At 32.9% G+C, this 25,164-nt stretch overlaps 11 protein-coding genes across 11 annotated transcripts; 5 read left to right on the plus strand and 6 right to left on the minus strand. All coding sequences in view use genetic code 12, as the record gives it.

The window, feature by feature from the left end:
* Positions 1-203: 203 nt before the first annotated feature.
* MIR1 (Mir1p) lies at positions 204-1,543 on the minus strand. The gene has a single exon (XM_064903402.1). It carries the CDS (start codon positions 1,265-1,267, stop codon positions 353-355), a length of 915 nt encoding a protein of 304 aa, XP_064763134.1. The 5' UTR covers positions 1,268-1,543; the 3' UTR covers positions 204-352.
* On the minus strand, positions 1,543-3,943 carry CDL1 (Cdl1p). Its single transcript, XM_064903396.1, has one exon. The coding sequence runs from the start codon at positions 3,619-3,621 to the stop codon at positions 1,819-1,821; it is 1,803 nt and encodes a 600-aa protein (XP_064763135.1). The 5' UTR covers positions 3,622-3,943; the 3' UTR covers positions 1,543-1,818.
* On the plus strand, positions 3,944-6,006 carry DFJ63DRAFT_138057 (uncharacterized protein). The gene has a single exon (XM_064903403.1). The coding sequence runs from the start codon at positions 4,266-4,268 to the stop codon at positions 5,946-5,948; it is 1,683 nt and encodes a 560-aa protein (XP_064763136.1). The 5' UTR covers positions 3,944-4,265; the 3' UTR covers positions 5,949-6,006.
* DFJ63DRAFT_318833 (uncharacterized protein) lies at positions 5,957-6,986 on the minus strand. Its single transcript, XM_064906992.1, has one exon. The coding sequence runs from the start codon at positions 6,847-6,849 to the stop codon at positions 6,064-6,066; it is 786 nt and encodes a 261-aa protein (XP_064763137.1). The 5' UTR covers positions 6,850-6,986; the 3' UTR covers positions 5,957-6,063.
* Positions 6,946-9,031, minus strand: SAC1 (phosphatidylinositol-3-phosphatase). Its single transcript, XM_064906993.1, has one exon. The coding sequence runs from the start codon at positions 8,953-8,955 to the stop codon at positions 7,117-7,119; it is 1,839 nt and encodes a 612-aa protein (XP_064763138.1). The 5' UTR covers positions 8,956-9,031; the 3' UTR covers positions 6,946-7,116.
* A 531-nt stretch (positions 9,032-9,562) lies between these two features.
* DFJ63DRAFT_138183 (uncharacterized protein) lies at positions 9,563-11,730 on the plus strand. The gene has a single exon (XM_064903410.1). It carries the CDS (start codon positions 9,723-9,725, stop codon positions 11,637-11,639), a length of 1,917 nt encoding a protein of 638 aa, XP_064763139.1. The 5' UTR covers positions 9,563-9,722; the 3' UTR covers positions 11,640-11,730.
* On the plus strand, positions 11,729-14,877 carry MCD4 (mannose-ethanolamine phosphotransferase). The gene has a single exon (XM_064906994.1). It carries the CDS (start codon positions 11,894-11,896, stop codon positions 14,804-14,806), a length of 2,913 nt encoding a protein of 970 aa, XP_064763140.1. The 5' UTR covers positions 11,729-11,893; the 3' UTR covers positions 14,807-14,877.
* A 52-nt stretch (positions 14,878-14,929) lies between these two features.
* Positions 14,930-16,876, plus strand: TRP3 (bifunctional anthranilate synthase/indole-3-glycerol-phosphate synthase). The gene has a single exon (XM_064903409.1). The coding sequence runs from the start codon at positions 15,054-15,056 to the stop codon at positions 16,593-16,595; it is 1,542 nt and encodes a 513-aa protein (XP_064763141.1). The 5' UTR covers positions 14,930-15,053; the 3' UTR covers positions 16,596-16,876.
* On the plus strand, positions 16,678-17,120 carry DFJ63DRAFT_138304 (uncharacterized protein). Its single transcript, XM_064903411.1, has one exon. The coding sequence runs from the start codon at positions 16,760-16,762 to the stop codon at positions 17,081-17,083; it is 324 nt and encodes a 107-aa protein (XP_064763142.1). The 5' UTR covers positions 16,678-16,759; the 3' UTR covers positions 17,084-17,120.
* DOA1 (Doa1p) lies at positions 16,877-19,709 on the minus strand. The gene has a single exon (XM_064903408.1). It carries the CDS (start codon positions 19,477-19,479, stop codon positions 17,158-17,160), a length of 2,322 nt encoding a protein of 773 aa, XP_064763143.1. The 5' UTR covers positions 19,480-19,709; the 3' UTR covers positions 16,877-17,157.
* A 231-nt stretch (positions 19,710-19,940) lies between these two features.
* DFJ63DRAFT_313121 (cell-wall agglutinin N-terminal ligand-sugar binding-domain-containing protein) lies at positions 19,941-22,562 on the minus strand (the record flags this gene model as incomplete). Its single annotated transcript, XM_064906112.1, has 1 exon — positions 19,941-22,562. One exon carries the CDS (start codon positions 22,560-22,562, stop codon positions 19,941-19,943), a length of 2,622 nt encoding a protein of 873 aa, XP_064763144.1.
* Between the last annotated feature and the right edge of the window lie 2,602 nt (positions 22,563-25,164).

Genomic DNA, 25,164 nt, shown 5'->3' on the forward strand with positions numbered 1-25,164 from the left:
AGCATTTTTCACTTTTCTTTTTATTTTTAATTTCTACAATTGTGATGAATTAATATCAATCTATAATAAAATAAGCTAGTAATATTACTATTAAATGTCTCCCTAGAGGAGGATAATTATAAACATGAAGAATATACCCATTTTTGTAACAAATAAAATGGATAAAGAGAGAGATATAGAGATTGTATATAGAGATGGAATCACTTTCTTTTTAAAATGGATAAAAAAAACAATATAATTATAGTTAAAATAATAATAATAATAATAAACAGCTATAAAAGCCAGGGGGAAGCAAACAAACAAACAAGAAAGTGTGAAATTATGTTATTCTTTTTTGGTGAGATTAAACCATCTATAAATCAACAGCTGGTGGACAGTTTAAGGTTTTCTTTAATGAACCATAAATGGTGAATTGTAATGAGGTTAAAGTACCAACCATAATCAATCTGGTTGGTAAACCAGCGAATGAACCAGTAACACCTAATTGTTTAGCTAATTGGATTAATAAACCAACAGTAGATTGACCTGGAGCTTTCTTAGTTTTATTAACCTTTGATAATAAAGTATCAGCAGGTTGAGAAACAAAAGCAGCGGCACAACCAGCAATAATACCAGAACCTAAATTAACAACAGTGACAGTAGTATTAGATAAATCTTTCTTTGGAGTAGAGATGGTACCATAAATGGCTTCAGCAGCTCTTTCATAAACTAAAAACTTGGCAATATTATAAGGAATTTGTTTAAATAAAATTGGAGTAAAACCATTATAGAATGAACCAACACCTTCTTCCTTTAAGATTCTTGAGAAACCACCAACTAAACCATTAGCAAAAGTTGGTTGAGAAACTAATCTAATTCTAGTAGCTTCTAAAGGACATAAAGCAATATCAGCAAAAAATTCAGCTAAAGCAGCAGAACCAATGAAAACACCATTCTTGTAAGCTTTGGCAGTATCATAACCTAATTGTTCAATAAAGGTCTTTTTGAATAATTCATAACCACCGAATTTGAAAGCACCTTGTAAAGAATAACCTAAGATGGTTGGACCTAAACCAGTTAATAAAGCACCAGCACCTTCACTAGCAACAACTTGTCTAAAAGAACCAATCATACCTTTGTTGTAAACAGTTGGTTCTAATTGAATTCTAGTTTTGACGACATCAATTGGGGTCATAGCACCGTGGGTAACACCACAACCCATGGCACCAGCTAAGGCAAATGAAGCATAATCACCAATGGTGAATTGAGGAATGACAGGAGTAGACATTATGATATAAGATATGAATTATGTAAGGGGGTTTTTTTTTATGATCTATTAAAAATGAATAAATAAATAATGAATTGCTAGAGAACTAAAGAACCAGTCTAAGTATGTGATTGGATTGGATCGAAGGATAGAATCTATAGAGCAATAAGAACAAGAATCAAGAATCAAGAAGAAGAGGAAGAAATAAAGGAATTTCCAAAAAAAAAAAGAAAAAGAAAATTTTGTTGATTGAATTGTAAATTGATTCCGTCGCAGCTTTTAATTGGGAGTTCACACGCTCTACACACTTACACTTTAAAAACTTAAACTGTAATTAATTTCTTTTTTTTTTTAGGCTGTCAACGTTGAGTTGAGATTCGGGACAAGTCGGATTACAGTGAGGGAATTAAGTCACATGACTAAAGACCGAATCATATTTGAAGACCGGGACTATACATATTTAATGTAAATTAATCATAACACATGTTTTGCAGCAATCATTTATAATTTCATTAGCTACTATTATTACAATTACATTAACTAACTAACTAATTAATGAATTAACTTTTTGACTAATATTGCATACCACCTAATCCTGATCCTAATCCTAATGCTTCCAATACAGATCTATTATTTAATGCTTCCATAGCTGCTTTTTGACCCGCTAATTTCTTATTACTTTCAACTCCACTACCTAATATAACTCTTCCCATTCCCTTAGCATGAGCATCAGTGAATACAGTAGCTTGGCATCCATTGGGAATAACTCCATATTCATACATAGGTTGTAATTTAACTCTACCCAATAATGCATACAATGTATTTTTAGCATCTTTATCAACTTTAAGACTTAAATCTTGTTGAGTATAAGGTAAATTATATGGAATAGTAGAATTAGTTAGATTTGAACCATAGGGTTGTAAAGCTCCAAATTTAGGTGATATAATACTTTGAGGTGGAGATGTAGAACGATATGAAGTTGGAGCTAATTGATTTTGTGGAGCTAATGGTTGAGTATGATGCATTAATGAATTATGTTTAGGTGGACTTACACTATGAGTTCTATAATATTCTTCTTTTTCCTGTTGTGTAAATGGATGTATGGTATGACTATTATCAAATGGATCATCTCGTTGATTTTCTTTATTCAGTTGATGACTTATACTATTAGGATCTGAACCTAATAAAATTCTTGATATATTGGTTTTATGAACCTCACTATTTAATATTTCATTAGCAGCTTTTAATTTAGCATCTTCAAAACTAATACTACTAGTACCCAGAGAAAATGGTTCGTCATTAATTAAAACTTGAGCAACATATGGATCTGATTCGACTTGAACGAATTTTAATGATGCCAAATTCGTTGGAAATGCCGTGAAATTGGTGATTTCTGTAAATAACATTTGTAATTGTGCCAATACGATATCAGTTCTGGATTCAATAGCTAATGTTTCCTTTAATTCTTGAATTATTGGTAAATATAATTTTTTAATCCATAATTTCATATAATATGGACTATAATTATCCAATGAAACTCCACCCACATAAGCTAAAAATAATCGACTAAACATTTCCAATTTAGCTTCAATATCAATTTGTTTAGAAAAGTTATATTTACAATTTTCATTCAAATTATATGCAAAAGCCAATTTGGTTAAAATTTGATTAGATAATAACTTATAACGGAAAACTTCAATTTCATTACCTGATAAACCAGGAAATGTTTCATCCAAAATCTCAAAAAGATAAAGTTCCATAATTGATCTACCTTTAATGGCTAATTTTCCATTATGTGATTGATTATAATCTTTTAAACCAGCTTCCAGCTCTATAAAATCAGATGGTTGTCTATACGAAACATCGGTCTGCATTCTTATTAAAAGTGAGTCATTCATTATTACTGGTAAAGTTGGTGGATATGGCATTAAACCAATTTTACGTTCATCTTCTAAATATGATCTATCACCACCTTCTTCACGTCTTAAAGTTTCTTTTAATTCCTTATTTGATCTTGATGGGACATAATCTATGAAATGATTAACGTATCTATCAGTAGTGGAATTGGCTTTAAAACTGATTTTGGTTAACATTTGTAGTAATGGTAACTCATCAAAATCAAATAATTGCTTTAATCTCACTGCCACTTTAATTTGAGGTGAAACCATAGTTGCTCTTACTCTTTCTGATAATATTTTCAAATTGTCATCTGCTGCACTAGTAGGACTTGTACGTAATTGATTCGCCAACTCTCTAAACTCATCAATGGTGGGCGTCTTCGCCAATATTTGATTAAGTGTAGCCTGTAGTTGAGATACAAATCCCTTTACCAGATTCATATCCTCACCCCAAGCAAACAACTCCTTATTAGACATCTTGTTATTATTTTCCAATGATCAAGTATAGAGATATAGCACGGCTACAAATAACGATGATTGGTTGATGTATGGGTTGAATTGAATTGAATATAGCTCTTTTGGGTATGGTTGGTTCAAAAGGTTTTGACTGCCAAGTTTTTAGGCTTTCGATTTTTTTTCTATCTCTCAATGATTTCCTGACGTTACAAAAATGGTTTAGCCATGCCTAATTGGGAAAGAAGAGATGAAAAAATTTTAAAGCTTAATCCTTAACATTTAGCAATCAGTTTTATATATTTCTTATGTTATATTCTTCTTTCTTCATCTATAGGTTCTTATCTCATCTCTACTGTTAGGATTATTTATTAAAAAAAAATCATTGATTATTAGTAAATTTGGTTCCAAAATTACAAGTTCTATTTGTCTACTCATAATCCCCATATATCATAGAACCATGGCCAACTGACAGCCCATTAGCCATCATAATTTAATTTTCCTTTAGTATAGTCCATTCATCGCTTACACATATATATCCACTATACAGAGGAGGACCTTAAAGATCATATAAAACATAATCCTATAATATATTACACCATTAATTACATATATTTAACAACCACTAACGCAACCTTTTAATTTTTCACTAAAATTACTCACACGAGATGGAAGTTGCTGCAAATTATTATGATGAAGATTATGTACCTGGTACTATTAATATCTTCTCCAATCATAAAGATAATGAATCTTCATCATCTGATAAACAATTAAAGAAAACTAAAACTGGCATTATTTTAATGCCTCAACCATCTAACGATCCAAATGATCCTTTAAATTGGTCATTTACAAGAAAATTTGCGCATTTTGCTTTAGTATCGTTCATTACTGCCTTGACTGCTGCAACTTCAAATGATGCTGGAGCCACTCAAGATTCTTTGAATGAAATTTATGGTATCAGTTATGATGCTATGAATACTGGTGCTGGAGTCTTATTCCTTTTTATAGGTTGGTCCTGTATCTTTTTTGCTCCAGCCGCATCCCTATACGGAAGACGTATAACCTATATTCTTTGTCTTTTAGCAGGTACATTAGGTTCTATTTGGTTTGCTACGGCTAGAAAAACTTCTGATACTATCTGGTCTCAAGCATTTGTTGGAATGTCAGAAGCATGTGCTGAAGCTCAGGTACAACAATCATTATCAGATATTTTCTTTCAACATCAATTAGGTTCAGTCTTAACTGTCTATATTTTAGCTACGTCTGTTGGTAGTTTCTTAGGTCCATTGATTGCAGGTTTCATTGCCCAAGCTCAACTGTTCAGGTGGGTTGGTTGGTGGGGTGCCATCATTTGTGGATTAACATTAATTCTCATCATTTTTGGCTGCGAAGAAACTGTTTATGATAGAACTGGTTACAATCAAGTATGCCCACCATCGGATTCTGAAGATGAAAAAGAAACTGAGATTCATAGTAACTCTTTAGAAGATGAAAAATCACTTGATAAAGAAAATGATATCGCGAATGTGAAAACTTTCCCAGACGTGTCCAATAATGAAGATGACACTAAACTTATCCCATATTATAAAAGAATAGCCATCATAACACCTTCACCTTACTTAATTGGCTACGGTTTTAAACAGTACATTGTTAGATTTCTTAACAACTTTAGAGTATTTACATTACCAGCAGTATGGTTATCAGGATTATTATGGGGACTTCAAGATGCTTATATGACATTTTTCTTAACTACTCAAGATACCTATTTTTCAGAACCACCTTGGAATTATTCTCAGAATGGGGTGGCTATCATGAACGTGGCTACTTTAATTGGAGCAGTTATTGGATGTTTCATGTCGGGTATTCTCTCTGATAAACATGTGTTGTGGCTTTCCAAACGTAATAACAATGTATTTGAACCTGAAATGAGATTATGGTTATTATTTGTAACATTGATCATTTCACCATTAGGTTTGATTATGTTTGGGGTTGGTGCTGCTAGACAATGGCCATGGCAAGCGATTTACGTTGGTTTGGGATTCATTGGATTTGGTTGGGGTTCAATTGGTGATACTGCCATGTCATACTTAATGGATGCTTATCCATCTATAGTTATCCAAGGTATGGTTGGTGTTTCAATTATCAACAATACTTTGGCCTGTGTATTTACCTTTGTATGTTCTTATTGGTTAGATGCTTCTGGTACAGATAATACCTATATTGTGTTGGCGGTCATTGATTTTGTTTCAATTGCATTTATTATCCCAACCCTTATCTACGGTAAATCATGGAGAAAAATGACGAAGAAACTTTACCTCGACATGGTTGAATTAACCAATGGATCAGCTTAAACACCTTTCGATGTTCACACTCTTGCATTATTTTTATTGTTCAATCCTGTTATTATTTATTTATTTATTTACTAGTACAATATACAATTATTTAAAAATTCGATTATCTTTTTGATTACAACATAACCTCGTCTTCTGCAGGAGCAGCAGAGTGATCTTCTTGTGGTTCAAGACTACTTGGATCAAATGATGGTTCTGGTAAAGTATGTTCTTCTTGTTGTTGTTCTGTAGTTGTTCCATTCATATAAGCATTTAATTCATCATCTAAATCAGTAAGTGATTTCTTACTTGGCTTTGGTTTTACTTTTCTTTCTCTTGAAATTGGTCTTGAAGTTCCTCTGTAAGTATCTCTTTCCTTTGGAGCAGAAGCTGGTCTAATACGTTCGTTGACAGGAAGGATCTTGATTCTTTCAGCTAATGATTGAGCATTTTCAACAATTAAAGTTTGACCCATGGCTTTCTTACCATTAAATTTATCAATGGCTTCGGAGTTGCTTCTAGCATTATCATTGTGAAAGCATACATAAGCAATGTCATCATTTCTATTATCAAACTTTACAAAGTCTACTGGAGAAACATTTCCAAATAAATTAGATAAATCTTCCCCATTCAAATCAGGATGAATATTTTTAACCCTTAAAACTGGACGATTACCAGCCAACCCTTGAATGTCTTTAGATAATGATGAATTGGCACGAGCACCAGGAAGTGGAGCTGAAGATGGTCGACTGGAATTTCTGTCATATGGTCTGTATGTTCTTGAACTTGACAAGTATTTTGATCTATATGCATGAGTTGGGCCCCCTCTACGGTACGATGAGCCTCCTTGACTTCTTCTTTGGTGAGATGGTTTGTTTTCACCTATAATATCGTCTAGTGACTTTTCTAATATATCAGACATGGTTGGTACGGGATAGTTTAAACTTGATTAATGAAGAATTAAAAATAGTGATTGAAATTTAAAGTTCGTTGTTGTTCAAAATTTGTTCTTTTGCTGTTTTTTTTTTTTTTTCCTCACCAGCTGCGGGTTATAAATCGATCAAAAGTTTACGATATCTACAATATCAATCTTAAGTTTACAATACGTAAGAAGTAACGTATATTTTTATAAAATCTAACACAATTCTGAAGTGATTAATATATTAATATTGACGAAATAAAAAATAATTTAGTTTTGTTTTTTACCAATTGATTTGTAATTTTCTTGTTCTTCGTATTTAATACCAAGAACTTTACCATCACTACCAAACACATCAACTTTCTTAAGTGAATCAATTGGTAATAATTTTGGCCAGTTAACAAACTGATATCCATCTCTATTAACATAGGCAATACTTCTTAAGTTGAAAAAGATACATCCACCGATAATTATCAAATTATTAAGACTAGTTATGGAACCTCTTGGATATAATAAGATAGCTAATAACACCAATAAGGAAGTACCCATAAGATAAGGAAGTAATTGAACGTATGGTGGTCTTTTATCAATGAATGGTGAAGTTAAAGAATCTTGATATGGTTTATATTCTCCTAAGAATAAATCATAAGAATCTTGTCTTGCACCATCTCTATAATTGTTTTTAATATATCTTGTGATGGAATTTTGTAAATCAGCCAAAGCCCCTCTTTTAGTTCTTCTACCAGTTCTTGTAAAATCAGTCTTTAAAGCACCAGTACCTGAATAAGCACATGAAACAGCATCAGCATTATCAGCCCAAAAATCTTGAAAGAATAAATTGAAATGAGGATCAAGAAGTTCCCATGGAGTTAAGTTTTCTTGAGGTAAATAACCAGTTTGAGTGAAAATATTTTGTAAAACCCAACGAGCAATAGTTGATTGAACCACATTGGTTCTATCTAAACAATCCATACAATTTGTTCTAACCACTTTATTTTGTAAATGGATGATTTTGGATGAATTTAAATCATAATGGAAAAAGTTATCACTAGTATAACCTAAACTGATTAAACGTTCTAATAATAATTTGATTCTATCCCATCTCATCTTTCTACATTCATGATGGAAATCAAAGTAGATATAATGAACTTTAGAAGCAATTTGGGGTGGTAAATTCTCAACAATAGTTTCATAACTATCTTTAACTGGTTTTTCATAACCGGATTGATTAACTAAATTAACAAGATAATTTTCTCCATAAAGCTTGGTTTGTTCATCAAAATGTTTCGAGGTTGCATCAATTGATGTTTGAGATCCAATGACTAAATTTGGTTTATATTTTAAATTATTAATTTCTGACCAATAAACAGGGACTGAACCTCTAGTTTGTAAGAAGGAATAAATATGTTTATCTTTAGAAGTAAATATTTGTTCTGTTTCATTGAAATTAGCCACATTACCTTCTGAATCAATCCCACGACGGAAGTATCTGGTACCGGCTCTTCTAACTGAACGACGAGTTAATACAGCAAAATCTAATGGATGGTTTGGACCATTGAATGAAGCAGAATGAGATTTGAAATAACCATAAATGATGGGAGTAACAAAGCTTTGAGCATTATTTTGAATTAATTCTTCTGATAAGTATGAATTCCACCAAAATCTTCTATCATATTCTAAATTCTCAACAGTATATTGTCTTTGTAATGAGTTTGTTAAATCATACTTGTTATCGACAGAATAATACAACGTAGCATTGGTTAAATGTTGATTTAATAAGTCTAAATAAGTAGTTTCTTCACTACTCTTCTTTAAGCTATTACTTAAAGGAATAATCTTGAACGTATCGATCTTTGCAATATCATTACCCAATATATTACCAGTAACAGTATGTTTATCAGCAACAATGATATATTTATTGATTTTCAATCTAATAACCCCAATAATACAAGCATAAGTCGTGGTTGATAAAGTTAATTTGCTATAAATTGTTGGTAACGTGTCAGTGACCTCAGACACACCATTATGATCCAAAAAAAGGTACTTTTGAAGTTTATCATTATAGAAGATATGAGTACCATCATTGGATATGAAGTGAGAGACACCCATTGTTCAAGTAAGATACCAAAAGATGTATAATAATGAATCAAATATGAATTGAAATTGATGTCGTTGTCAATTAATCATAAATCCCCAACTTTGTTTTAGTTCAAAGGGCTATGATATTTTTTTTTAGTTAAGGGTAAAAACAATTGGGGTTTACAACATCCAAACTGCAATAGTTAAAAAAGATAATCAGTATATGATGAGTCCTGTCCTCGGCCACGATTAATCCATGACGATTTTTAAAGTTTTGCAGCCTAGATTAGATTATAATTAATTAGATGATTATATCTTTGATTATATTTATCTGTTGAATAGTTCAATACATGTGAAGATTATTTTGTTTCTAGTTGCAAATCGACAATCTTTTATTTTACGATAGTTGGAGAACAACGTTAGGATAACGTCAAAAGAAGACTTTCAATGTGAAAGTCTTAATGGAGAGTATCTTATTTAACTTAGTTTCTATCACTTCTCATATATATGGTTAATAGTTCAAATACATATTATTCTTCCTTATAATACCCTATTTTACTATGATGAAACTATTCAATTATGCTCACAATACAAAAATTAAATTTTACAGTATCAAATTTGAAAACAGGAAAAAAAGCATAACAATGAGATCAAACTGAGTTATCAAAAGTTAAAGTCAAGTTAAAAGACATCACAAACTTAATGATATATTCCATATAGAATAATCACATTTGATTTCAATACACTAATAACGTCGAAGAGGGTGAAGGAAGGACTTGAAACAACAATAATTGACTATGTCCTCCTCATCACAAGATTTTTACGCAGTGTTGGAGCTATCACGAACGGCAACCACTGAAGAAATAAAGAAATCATTCAAAAGGCTTTCATTGAAATATCATCCTGATAAAACACATGTGAAGGAACATCATGATAAATTCCTTCAAATAAGTAGTGCTTATGAAACATTGAAGAATGATGATACAAAAAGAGCTTATGATATACAATTAGGTGCTATACCTCAATTTACACCATCCCATACTACTTATTCTTCAAGGTACCAATCATATCGTTCTCCCTTTGGATCAGGCTATTCTGATTTGCATGGATTTTTCAATCGAAAGGAAGATACTCAAAGAAAAGCTGATGATGAAAGAGCTAAATATGAAGCTCAAAGATTAAGAGAAGAAATCCTTGCCAGACAAAGAAAGGAAGAAGAAGATAGAAAAAGACGACATCTAGAAGAAAAGATCATAAAAGAAAGAGAAGAAGCTGAAAGAGCTCAAAAAGAAGCAAGTGCTGCCAAAGTTCAATCTGTAAAGGACAAACTAGATGCCATGTCAAAAAATCCCAAAAAGCAAGAGTCAGTGATGGCTGATTTATTAAAGAAGAAAGAAGAGGATGAGAGGGAAAAAATTTTAAAGGAAAGAATGGATGAAAATTTAAGATATAAAGAAGGTAAAGCATCAGCTGAGAAAAAGGCAAGACAACAACGACCTACTGATTTCATAAGTCAAGATGAATTTGATGAACTCTTGAAAGGTGCTCGGTTGGATAAGAATGAACCCGTGAAGAATAATATAAGAGTACCATCACAGGTACCTACAAATGGAACAACAAAGAAACCATCCAAAAAGGGAGATTCTGCAAATGATCAAGATGATGATTATTTCGTAGAATATCTTCCGGGTCAAACTCCTCCTGCCACTCCGGTTTCTTCTTCACAAATGCATGGAGAAGATTCAGCTGATCCAATTGTATTAGATGATGATGAATCTAATGAACATAGTCGTGCTAAAAAAGCTGCAGCTGCGGCAGCAGCTTCTGCTGCTGATATAGTGGTTGATGTGGATGAAGAAATACCCGATTTACCATATCAACCAGGAGGAAAACTTTCAGATGATGTATTTACAAATGGTTCTGGTCCTATTCCTATTCCAAGAACTGAGCCAAGAATGTATAAAAGGGCTACATCTCCTAAGAGAACTACCTACCCTAATCAAAGTTATGTTCGTAGTACAAGTATTCCTACCTCATTTGAAGCTGGTAATGCTTCTGTTAAGAGAGGAAATACAGCATTCTCATACGTTTCAATAAATGAAGTGTTACGAGAAAATAATATAGAACAAACAGATTATGCTGATATGCTTAATAGCTTACCTCATTTGAATGGGAGAAGAAAACCCAGTGGAGAAGTATCTTCATCTCAATCCAAAAAAGCTAAGGTTGCTGAATTTTATGATGGATCATCTCAAGCAGAAACTCTTTCAACCCCCATTAATAAAAATACAGTTAGAGGTTATAATCCTGGAACCCCTGCTAAACCAAAATCACTTACAGTATTTGATTTACATGCTTCACCATCTATTCTTGAATGCGAACCTCCCGCCACTCCAAATGCAAGTATAGATCCATACATCACTCGAAATGGCTGGGAAAGATACGTAACGCAAATGAATAATTATCATCGAGAATTCTTATCATATAAAAAGCTTATTGTTCAATATCAATTGGAGAGAGCTTCTAAAGATGAAGAATTATTTGATGAGGTCAATAAACAAATAAATCATGAAGTATATCAACAATGTTTGCGAAGAGATTTACAAGTCAATCAAGAATATACTGAGCAATTACGAATCTTTACGAATGTCATGAGTATTTATAAACAGAATTGTGGATGGATAAATATGAAGAAAACTGAAAGTAACTGGTAGTTACTCTAACTCCTCCCCTGTATTATATAGAGAAATCTTCTGATTATATAGAGTCTATATTTTACTTTAATAAAAAGAGAAACCAAAAAACACGTTGTAGTGGTTGCTAACAACCTTAGTAGACTTTTTCAGACTATTACGCGCGTTTGTTGACACTATTTTTATTTTTATATTTTTCGATCTGAAGAAGAGGAAGAAGGACAACGATACCTATTTGCAACAACTAGAATACATAGTTAAAGTCACCGCCAGTCATGAACAGGAATCGTCAATTGTTACTCTTCATAGGGTTGGCATTCCATTTCTTTTATTTATGGTCGATCTTTGATATTTATTTTGTCCTGCCGTTAGTTCATGGAATGGATCATCATATTTCAACTGCGAAACCACCAGCTAAGAGATTGTTTTTAATAGTTGGGGATGGTTTAAGAGCAGATAAGACTTTCCAAAAGTTAACACATCCAGGTACAGGTGAATACAAATACTTGGCTCCTTATTTAAGGAGCATTGTCGAAAATGAAGGTACATGGGGTATTTCAAATACTCGTATGCCTACTGAATCAAGACCAGGTCATGTTGCCATGATTGCTGGGTTTTATGAAGATGTTTCTGCCGTCACTAAGGGTTGGAAAGAAAATCCTGTTGATTTTGATTCATTCTTTAACCAATCAAAACATACATACTCCTTTGGGTCTCCTGATATTTTACCAATGTTTGCCTATGGTGAAGGAGTGGTTCCAGGTAGAATTGATGTTTGTATGTATGGTCATGAATTTGAAGATTTCACTCAAAGCTCAATTGAATTAGATGCATTTGTTTTCAAACATTTGGATGAATTAATGACTGAACTGAAAACTAATCAGACTTTACATGATGAATTAACTCAAGATGGTAATGTGTTCTTCTTACATTTACTTGGACCTGATACTGCTGGTCATTCTTATCGTCCGTACTCGGCTGAATATTATGATAATATTGAATATATCGATGAAAAATTATCCAAATTAATTCCAAAGATTCATGAATTCTTTGGTGATGATGAAACTGCCTTTGTGTTTACTGCTGATCATGGTATGTCAGATTTCGGTTCTCATGGTGATGGACATCCAGATAATACAAGAACACCTTTAATTGCTTGGGGTGCAGGTGTAAATAAACCTAAGTTAATCAAGGATTTATCGAGTCCAGAACAACAACTTTTAAAACAAGATCCAATTGCCAGTGGCTTCGAAGATACTTATTTTGATACATGGGAATTTGATCATTTAGCTAGAAATGATGTTAAGCAAGCTGATATTGCCTCATTAATGGCTTACTTAATTGGGGCAAATTATCCAGCTAATTCAGTTGGTGAATTACCCTTGAGTTATCTTGATACCGATTCTGTTACGAAGATTAAAGCCTTATATGCCAATGCATTGGCCATTGTTGAACAATATTTTGTCAAAGAACAGGAAGTTTATGAACATCAGCTTAAGTTCAAGCCTTACAGACCATTTGAAGAAAAGTCAATTGCTCATTATAGATCTGAAATCATTAATTTAATTGATCAATTAGAAACCAATTATGACGCTGCTATTGAAGCGGAGGCAATCCAACTCGCTGAAGAATTAATGAAAACTGCTTTAGATGGATTGAACTATTTACAAACCTATAATTGGCTATTATTGAGATCTATTGTCACATTAGGATTCTTTGGATGGATTGTTTTCTCGTTCAACATTTTCTTGAAGTTATTCATCTTATCTGAGAAGGAGGTAAAACACTTTTCTAGTAACAGTAGTTTGTTATTACAATCATTCTTTGTTATATTGGGTGCTGGAATCAACTCATTGTTGTTTTTCCAAGACTCTCCTTTCAACTACTATATGTATGCTGCATTCCCATTATACTTTTGGTACGATATCTTAAGTGAAAAGGTTATCTTAGTAAAGGGATGGAACAAATTATTCTATGGTATTTCCAACACAACCAAAGCTGTGGTGGCGTTTTCTTTTATTGCTATGTATGAGGGTATAGCTTATGGTTTCTTTGAAAGATTCATGTTCTCAATTATTTTTGCATTCATTGGATTATATCCAACTTTGATTGATAGTTTCGAAAAAATATCAACTCCTGTTAAAGTATTCTGGTTTTTCAATTGTTTGTTGATGTGTATTTTCACAAACTTAGATCCTGTTAAAGTAGAAAGTTTGGTTCAAATAAATGTGGGGGCTGCATTTGCTACTGTTGTAGCTCTTGCAGGAGTTTACAAAGTGTTCAATCAGAAGATTGAATCCATCCATAAAACATTGGTCCTTGCCCAATTATCAACTATTCCTGTGATCTTATTTGCCACAAATGTCTCTGTTTTATCATTACAAGCTAGAACTGGTTTACCATTATATTCACAGGTTATCGGGTGGGTCGGTTTTGTTGTTTCATTAGTGGTTTGGCCAACATGGCACTCATTCTATCCATCAAAGAATTATCAACTTAGACTCTTGATTATATTTATTGCTTTTATTCCAACCTTTATTATTTTGACTATTTCATTTGAATTATTATTTTATGTTGGTTATTCATTGATTTTACTCCAATGGTTAAATATTGAAGAATTATTAAAGGTTGACATTTCTATTCTTGACAAACAATCAGGTACTGTGCCTAAAGGTTATTGGTTGCAAGTTATTAGAATATCTATCGTTGGGTTCTTTTTCTTACAATTGGCATTCTTTGGTACAGGTAACATTGCATCTATTTCATCATTTTCATTAGATTCGGTATACAGATTGATTCCTATTTTTGATCCATTCCCAATGGGAGCATTATTAATGCTTAAATTAATAATTCCTTATGTTTTATTATCTACTTGTTTAGGTATAATGAATCATAGATTGGATATTAAAAAGTTTACTATTTCAACTTTAATTATTTCTACAAGTGATTTCCTTTCTTTGAATTTCTTCTTCTTGGTAAGAACTGAAGGTTCATGGTTAGACATTGGGGTAAGTATTTCAAATTATTGTCTTGCCATATTATCATCATTATTCATGCTTATTTTAGAATTGGTTAGTTCAATAGTTTTACATGGTGTAGACATTGAAGATCCCCATGAAATTGAAAACGCAAAGATAAAAGGTGAATCAATAGGTGCAAGGGTAAGAAATAGAAGGAAGATCGATTAAAAAGACTATATCCTTAACTTCTTAGGAAAAGTATATTATAATAATAATTAGGTTAATAAAAAAAAAGTACATGTTAGATAATCTGTAAATTTTATGTAAACTGTAGAAACTTTGAAAAGTGACATAAACTGTAAAATTCTTGTAAAGCGTAAAATGAGTCAGGTCGTACTGAAAAAAAAATTAATATTAGTGAAAATGAATTGAATTTGATATATCTATAGTTTGTAGTTAACGATCCCAGATCAAGATGGTCCTTTCATTGGAGAAGAAACATGTGTTGATGATAGATAATTACGATTCCTTCACTTGGAATTTGTATCAATACTTATATCAATCACCATTATGTTCCAAAGTGGATGTTATAAGAAATGATCAAACCGATATTGAAACCATTGAAAATAGGATTAAACCAGATGTTATATTCATTTCTCCTGGTCCTGGTCATCCTAAGACTGATTCCGGTATTTCCAGAGAAGTGATTGATTACTTTAAAGGAAAATTACCAATATTTGGTGTTTGTATGGGTCTTCAATGTATGTTTGAAGTATTTGGAGGAGATGTATTATATGCTGGAGAAATCGTTCATGGGAAAACTACGACTATAAAACATGATGGGAAGGGTATGTTTGCCAATGTTCCTCAATCTGTTGCTGTCACCAGATATCATTCATTAGCTGGTAGTCCACAAACTTTACCTGAATGTTTAGAAGTTACTGCAAGAACTGAAACATCACCTGAAATTATTATGGGTGTAAGACATAAAGAATATACTATTGAAGGAGTTCAATTCCATCCTGAATCGATTTTAACTGAATCTGGTCAATTAATGATAAACAATTTATTAGCCATTAATGGTGGTACTTGGGAAGAAAATGGAAATACCTTGAAAAGAGTTAAGAGTAAGCAAGAAAATATCTTAACTAAAATCTATAAACAACGTGAATTAGATTATGAGATTATTGAAAAAATACCTGGTAAATCAATTAAAGATTTAGAAACTTCTTATGCATTAGGTTTAGCCCCTCCATTAATCAATTTCTATGATAGATTAAAGTATACTCAATCAGATTTAAAACAATCTATCATTTTATCAGAATTTAAAAGAGCATCACCATCCAAAGGAAATATCAATATTGCTGCCCATCCAGCTAATCAAGCTTTGACATACGCGACTAATGGATGTTCTACTATTTCAGTATTAACCGAACCAAAATGGTTCAAAGGTTCTTTGGATGATTTATCATTAATCAGAAAAGTCATTGACTTACCTACTACCAGTGGATATAAAAGACCAGCTGTATTAAGAAAAGAATTCATCTTCAACAAATATCAAATCTTGGAAGCCAGATTAGCTGGTGCTGATACTGTGCTATTAATTGTCAAGATGTTAGACAATTTCACTTTATTACAAGAATTATATGAATATTCTTTATCTTTAGGAATGGTTCCTTTAGTGGAAGTGAATGATAAACCAGAATTAGACCAGGCATTAAAATTGACATACAACGGGTCTAATGAAGAACCATTAATCATTGGTGTCAATAATAGAAATCTTACTACATTCAACGTAGACCTTAATACCACAACTTCTTTAGTTAAAGATGCAAAATCTTCAGCTAGAAAAGGTGATGTATTGGTATTGGCATTATCAGGTATAACTTCTGTAGACGATGTCAAACATTACAAATATAATGATAACGTAGATGGATTCTTGATTGGTGAAAGCTTAATGAGAGCTGAAGAAAAGGGTCAAGCTGGTGAATTCTTACATGAATTGTGTAACTGTTAAAACTTAGACTTTATATAAATTTAATAAATTACTGTATATAACAATTATCATCATCATTTTTTTTGGTGGTGCAAACAAACGCGTACTTTGAAATCAAAAACTGAAAGTTGAAATTTATATCTCTAACTTCAACTTCAACTACAACAGATCAAAACATATACAAGATGGAAGCTAGTCAAATAAGGATAGATGCAACATTGTTAGAAACACACAAGGGTCAACTTGTGCGTTTGATAGGGAAAGTTCAAAGTTACGATACATCTAGAGCTGCTGGTGTTGTCGATAGTAATGGTGAAGTGAGAATACAAATTCAAGATTCAAACGAATACCCAAGTGTTGGTAAGATTTATGAATTCATAGGAAAAGTGAGTTCTAATAGTTTGGATGTAACTGTTTATTCCATAGTAGAATTGTCAGATAATACCAATTTAGATGTGGCTCAAAAGTTGGTGCATTATGTTCATAAAGTTCCAGAATTATATTATTGAGAGAGTTATTGATCATTCTATACGTGTATATTTCTAAGTTAATGGATGAAATTTAAAGAATCTATATAACAGAATCAAATATTTTGTAGATCTTCAAATATATTAGCAAATCTAGCTTCTTTTGCATGCTTTTGTTTGATACTATTTAACCAACTTGGTTTACTATCAAATACTTTAGCATATCTGTAATTTCCATAACCTACAACTAATCTGTAAGCAGCTTCTTCATTGTTTGTGGCAGATATAATATCACCTACCAATAAACTTAATTTCACCACAGGCAATGCTGATTTGGGATTTTCAGAAAACCCTTCCAAATAAAGATGATATGCTGATAAATTGTAGATTAAGGTAGCCAACGTTGTAATGGATGCATTATAAAGTTTATGTTGTTTTCCCACTTCAGAACTAGATAATAACACCGCTTTTGAACTAATAGACTTTAATAATTCTTTAAAGTAGTCATTGAACTTGTATTTCCTATCTTGACCATTTTCAATGCCTTCGGGATCAACAAATAACTGTATGAACAAAGTAGTATCAATCAAATTATTCAAAGCTTTTAAAATCATCATAAATAATGGAACCGATTTCTCATCAACAAGATCTATACCCACATTAAGAATAAGTAATACAGTTTCTTGAGCTTCAGTATTGCTTAAAAACTCTTCTGATGAAATTTTAGGAATAGCTAATCTCAATAAATCATATCCAATTAATCTGGTCTCTTGAAGCCATTCAGTAGTGATTTTTGGAATATATTTCAACAACAATTCCATGGCTCCTTCTGAGGTCAAATCTTCTAAGACAATCTTTATCAAATCTAAATCTTCAGTGCTGAATTTATTTTCAACTTGTTCTTCATTTAATTTCTTTATACCATTAAGTATTTGTGGTGGCTTATAATCCACAAATGATATGTATGTTTGTTCAGGAATTACCTTGAGCTTTTGATGAGATCTTATATAATTGTCAGCGTAAGGATTTTCCACCTCTATGTTTCCTGACAGTTCTTGGATGTTAAATCCTGAACTATTGGTATTAATAAATTGTACCACTTCTTCAGTATAACTAGCAGGTAATTCATTTTCAGCTAAAAATCTTTCTGCGGCAACATATGGATTTTCATTAATATTATATGGCAACTTCAAAGGCGGAGCTCCATCTTCGATATCAACATCAAACACATAATCATATTCTTGACCATTATGAACTTTTTTGGATTCAGATTTTGAAGATCCTACAACATCTCCAATTTTATGCCATTCACCTCCAGACCATTGATGGGCTTCAATGCCTCCTTCTACATTTTTGACCATTAATGTGGCACCTTCATGCTTTCCAGGACGTGTTAATGCATCTAATCCTGGAATATCAGTCTTCTTTAATTCATCTAACGATTGTTCAGCAATACTCGATTGTTCTAGCTCTGCCTTAAACTGTTTCAACTCATCTTCACCAGCAAATCTAGAAGGATCTTTAGTAAATACTCTTATCAAATTGTCTGATCCACCTACAGCGAAATCACCATTTGGAAAAACACCAATTGTCCAAACAGAGATACATGGCAATGTAATAACTTGAGAAATAGAACCATTCTTCCAAACTCTCACTGTTCTATCTTCACCAACAGAAACTAAGTCTCCATTGGGTAACTCTGAAACGTCATACACAAATGATTCATGTCCATATAAAGTCTGTAATACTTTTCCGCTGGTTATATCCCAAACCTTAATGGTTCCATCATTAGAAGTAGATGCAAATTGATTCTTATCTTTCAAGACATGTAACTTTCTAATCACATCTTTATGACCATTGTCAAAACGGGCAACCTCATGAGAACCGTCCCAAATTCTGATAGTTTTATCAGCAGAACAGGTGATAAACTTAGTTCCACCAATAATTTTAGCATCCAAGACAGAATATTCGTGACCCTTTAAATTGAACTTGATTTCAAATGTGTTGAGATCCCACACTTTAGCTGTTGCGTCCCAAGACGATGATATCAATTGACCATCATTATAAGATAACGAACAAACATTACCCTCGTGTCCTATCAATTGATATTTACCAGTATCATCATTCGGTTTACTGTCTGAAGCAATCAATTCAGATAAATAAATCATAGCATCTTGAGAACCTGCAGCTATTAAAGGTTCATTGGTTCTGGAATCTATGAATGCAATTGAGTTAATGAAGCTTGCTGTAGGTGAAGTGAATGATATTATATTTGAAGCTGATGATTCTACACTATTCCATTTGCCGTTATGACTGGACCATATTCTAACCGTTCCATCTCTCAGACCCGATATTATCGTATCGTCAGAAGGTACAGCTAAGCTTTTAACATCTTGCTCATGGCCATTGAGAGTAGCACTTAACTTGAAAGAACTCATATCTTTTGCTGAACTAAAAGTAATTGGTGGCAAGATATTAAAGTTATTAGTAACTTTTCAGATTTGTTGATTACACTAAACTATTTTCCTCTGCACGACCAGTTCAGAGTGCAAAAACTACAATACCCACACATAATATTACATCAACCACTAATTTTACTACTACAATCAGCTGTTCAATTTAATTGGGTATTTATAATCTACAAGTATGAAGTGAATTGTTTATATGCAATAAAAAATTATATCTATTACCTCGAAATTAAATAAGCAATGATAACCGAAACGTTTGTTAATCTAATAACCGAAAATGAAGAAAACTAACCAATACTAATATGTAAAAATAATAATAAATTAAATGAAGAAGATGATGAAATGGATATTTTGCTAAAACAATTTTATGAACAAAAGAAATCTAATCGATTTAATCCTAGTTTCGAAATGCTAAATTGGCAATGAGCTACTTAAAATAAGTAAGAGGCTAATAAAACGACTAATAAGGAGAATGAGTATTGAGCTCTGTTAGAACCAGCTTCATAAGTGGATACAGCAGCACTTCCAGTAGCAGCAGCTGAGGCTGAAGCACCAGTAGAAGCAGCAGCAGGAGTTCCTTCACTGAGAGTTGAAGTGATGTTAACAACTTCAGTTTCGGTACCTTCAGCAGCTGGGGCAGTAGAAGCACCAGTAGTGGTAGCAGCAACACCGGTAGTGGTAGCGGCAACTTCTTCACCGGCAGCTTTGGTGGTAGCAGCAGCAGCAGCTTCAGCTTCAGCTTCAGCAGCAGCACTAGCTGCAGCTTCTTCTGGACAGTAAGTGGTTTGAATAGTTGTAACTAAAACTTCAGTGGTGGTAAGAGTAGTGTCTTGACCTTCTGGACAGTAAGTAGTAGTGAGGGTAGTAGTAATAACAGTTTCTTCGGTGGTGTAAGATTTGCTGGAAGTTTCAGCAGCTTCTTCTGGACAGTAAGTAGTTTCAATTGTTGTAACTAAAACTTCAGTAGTGGTGATAGTGTTATCTTGACCTTCTGGACAGTAGGTGGTGGTAATGGTAGTGGTAAGAACAACATCGGTAGTGATGTATGATTTACTAGCACCGGTACCAGTGGTTTCAGTGGTAGTAGCAGTTTCAGTAGTAACTGGAACAAGTTCAGTGAAACTGGTGGTAATGGTTTCTTCTGAAGTAACTGGGACAACAGTAGTAATAACTTCGGTGGTTCCATCAATAACAGTGGTGTAAGTTTCAGTTGAACTGAAAATAGTTTCAGTTGTGTAAGTTTCAGTGGTAACAGTAGAACCAACACTAATAGTTGCACCTTCAGAAGCTGAAGAACCAGAAAGTGGTAAAGCAATACAAGAGTGAGTATCATTAAAGGTGGCAGCAATAGCGCCATCGGTTGAAGCATCAACACTGAAGAATGGTCTGTAACCAGTTGGAACACCCCAGTATGAAATAACAATAGAATCAGCTGAACATGAAGCAACAGTGATACTGCTTAAAGTTTCAAAAGTGGTTGGGAAGTACCAAGCATTAAGACTGTTGGTAATACCAGCAGACCAAGAATCACAATCAATTGAACCATCGGTAACAGAAATAGTAAGCTCACCAGAACCGTATAATGAAGAACAGTTTCCACCTAAAATGTAGAAATTTTCAGCATTATCCCATGTTTCTGGTCTAGAAGCATAAACAAGAACATCTGGATCACCAGGAGATGGAGCACCAGCGGCGAAATCAACTTCAGTAGAAATATCATTAAGACCATCGTTGAAAGCGATAACTTGGGAACCTGGAACAAAAGCGTTGGCAGCTTGAATATCAGAAGCAGAGGTCGAACCACCAATATTGAAGACTAATGGTAAGACAATGAAACCACTGGCATTAGGATTAGTAAGAATGGCATCAGTGACAGTACAATCTAAAGTAGTTTCATCATTAGTAGAACCAGCCATAGTGATAAGACAATCAGCGTAATCAACACCACCAATAGTTAAAGATAATGTAGCATCAGCTCTCTTCTTGATACCACCAGCACCTTGGTAAAGGTTGAAGACATTTGGTAAACCAAGATGTAAAACATCACCTGGTTGAGTGTCATTTGGGAAAGTGAAACCAATTGAAGCTTCGAAGGCTGGGGCCATTGGGATTGGTTGAGAGTGAGCTGAATCTAAAGGAACAAAAGCTAATGGAGCAATGGAAGTTTCGAAAGCACCATAAACAGTTGGAGCAGCAGTAGATGATTCACCAGATGAAGCAGAGGTTGGAGGAACTTCACCGCCGGTAGTTGGAGAAGTTGGAGCTTCACCACCAGTAGTTGGAGAGGTTGGAGTTTCACCGCCAGTAGTTGGAGAAGTTTCTTCGGTAGCAGAACTGGAAGATTCTTCGGAACTTGGAGCTTCACTACCAGTAGTTGGAGAAGTTGGAGCTTCACCGCCGGTAGTTGGAGAAGTTGGAGCTTCACCACCAGTGGTTGGAGAAGTTTCTTCGGTAGCAGAACTGGAAGATTCTTCGGAACTAGGAGCTTCACCACCAGTGGTTGGAGAGGTTGGAGTTTCACCGCCAGTAGTTGGAGAAGTTTCTTCGGTAGCAGAACTGGAAGATTCTTCGGAACTAGGAGCTTCACCACCAGTGGTTGGACCAGTAGTACCTTCAGTAGCAGAACTTGATGATTCTTCGGTAGCAGAAGATTCACCTGATGTTGGAGCAGTGGTACCTTCAGTTGCTGAAGTAGATGATTCTTCAGTAGATGATGATTCTTGGGTTGAGATTAATTCAGAAGAAGTACCTTCAGAAGATTCAAGAAGAGTACTTGAAGATTCAATGTATGAACTTGAAGAATTGGCATATGAAGAAAGGAAGAAAATGGATGATGATGAAGTTAATTCACCAGTAGAAGCAGAACTAAGAACGATAGTTGGGAACGCACTACTTGAAGATTCAGTAGTTGATTCAGTAGTAGATTCTTCTGATGAGATAAGAGTTGATGAAGACGATTCGTAAATACTCAGTGAGTTGGAATAGGAAAGAGTATAACCATAAGCCTTAGCAGCCATAGCTAAGGCTGCGACACAGTATTTAGCTTGAACCATTACTTCTTGATAAATTCGTTATGGTAAAAGAAAGAAGATCAGAAAAGAAGAAAAGAAATTCATAAACATGAAGAATCAAAATTTACAGGGGGAATGGATATAGTATATATATATGATCCCTAAGGGATTTCTGGTTACTGGTAAAAAGAATCAAAAAAGAAATCAGAAAGGAGTCGTTACTGCGAAAAAAAAATTTCATTGAAATCAAACAAGCACATCAAAAGCACTTTAGTACTACCACGCTGCAAAAAGTAGCTGAAGCTGTTAAAAAATATTAGACAAATATAGTCGCGATAGAGGAATAAGTAAAGAAAAGATAAAAAATAACGCTTCTAATTTCTTTAAAATTGTAATTCCTTCCAGATCGAGAAAGCTAATTTCTTAAAGGAGGATATTATCAGTTGAAATCGTAACATCCTGTCATATAATAATAATTAAAATTTCGTAAAATGTACAAAGCTTGCATGCAGAATATGCCAAAAAAAAGATTTTTTAAATCTTGCACACAATGCAGTTGCATAAAAAATATTCTCGTTCAGAAGTCAAAGCGTCTATTAAAAGAGAAAATGAATGCAGGAATAACCATCAAGAAGACCTATCATATAACAAATTGAAAGTGGAGAAAGGGTATCATATAAAGTATGGCTAACAATGATCATAGCAATAATTCGTTGATAAGATTATTCTAAAGAAGACTATGAATGTACCAATAATCCTGAAGTAACTTGTACAGTAAACTCGATTTCTTCTTACGCGACCTTTTTACGAGAAAATACAAATAGCCAGAAACAACTCACAAAAAAATTAATTGGTGCGTTTTTTTTGTTTATTGATTTGAAGCTGGAGAAAAGGGGGGCGTAAATATAGATAAACGAAAGGTATAAAAGATCTAAATTTGAACGTTGCATTCCTAAATTGGACTAGATGCACAGCAATACAGAATTATTTTTTTTTAAAGTTTAGTTGATGAACCAATTAAATTATTGAACTAAAATTAAAATGCAAGCAAATCTAAATTTCCGCCTTTAGGAGGAAATTGGTAATGTTAACCTTATTTAAGGTTTCATAATTTGAATGATTTGTAGTACAATCGAAAAGTGTGGACTGCAGAACTACAGATGATTAGCTTCCGTTCTAGTTTCGGTTCAGATCTTTAAATAAACTTACATTAAATATACAAATTTGTGACATCGGAAGAAAATTCTGGCGGTAGGCAGATAATTCCTCGTGGACAAACTTGAATTCACAAAAATTTTTCTCAACGCGCTGGATTTATTCTTAGTATACATGAGATTTCTACATACTTATTCTAGCTAGCAGATACCACTTGACTCATTTTACTTCATGTTTGAGCAATGAGATGAACATGTGTGAGTAGGTTGAAATAATTTCTATTGTATTACACTTAGCGAAAATATTCTTCAAAATGCTTGTAATTAATATAGAGTGTAATTATAATAGTAGTGTTTAGAAAGATCCTCGCAACGCACCGAGAACAAAGGAATCCAAATAATAGGAAATACGAAAGTTCACAACGGTATAATTGCTATGAATACAATGGGATTTTCTTCTTGTTGAATGTTGAATCTTAAAAATAATTGAAGCAATAATTTTAATAAGAAAAAAATAAAAATTATTTTTTATATTTTATTTTTATTTTTTTTTAATTCTTCTTTGTTTTGTGATTAGTTTTTTTTATTTTGAGCCTTCAATGAACGTCAATTTTCAACGTAAACTATAGTTCTACTTAATAAATTCGTAATTATCAGATGATAGCAATCACGTGTAGTGTATTCTTCTAATTTAACTACTAATTTCAGTTAGATGAAGTTATAACATTTCATTTAACTGAGTGAGAATAACCTTGATAAGTGAGTTGCAAAGGATTGACCTGGTGAAATATAGTACTCAATACATTTTATGAACATGAGCTTTCCAGTATTTCGAAAGAGTTTATTAATAAATAAATAAATAACTAGTCAGACATCCTGTTCTAATAGGAGACTGAATATTATGCTATGAGATAGGAACTAATGAGACACGGCGAAAAGTTTTAAAATTGTTTATTCTTAATCTTATAAATCATTTAGTAAAATTTAAAGATTATTGAATGTATTCTGTATTATGTATGACAAAGTGGGGAACCATTTATTCGCTCCTGGATCCAGTACATATTTTAGACTATGAACGGCTCTTATTCTATATTAAGTAATATTAGGTAATTGGTCTTCTGACCCTTGGGCAAGTCAATAAGTTTCTTACTTCCATTATCTTATTTGTAAGACTAACCGGAAATTACAAAGTTATCATAAAACATAATATATAAATTCGACGTTTACATAAAACCAAAGTAAGTTGGTATGAATCTTGGGAAACATTAAGATAAAAATATTTTAAAAAATAAATCGAGTGTTAAAAATAACCTAAAAATAAATTTATAAAAATCTGAGGCGTTCATATTGAGTCCATAATATTTCAAAAATCTTTTTATAATACACCAAATCAGTGGCTATCCTGCTCTCTTATGCTTATTTCCCAGTATTATAAATAATAATTATAATAATTTAAAAATAAAAGTTGAAAAATAATACCGAAATAAATA

Source organism: Scheffersomyces coipomensis, assembly GCF_036884675.1.
Source record: "Scheffersomyces coipomensis strain NRRL Y-17651 chromosome Unknown DFJ63scaffold_3, whole genome shotgun sequence".
In the NCBI taxonomy this organism is placed as follows: Eukaryota; Fungi; Ascomycota; class Pichiomycetes; order Serinales; family Debaryomycetaceae; genus Scheffersomyces; species Scheffersomyces coipomensis.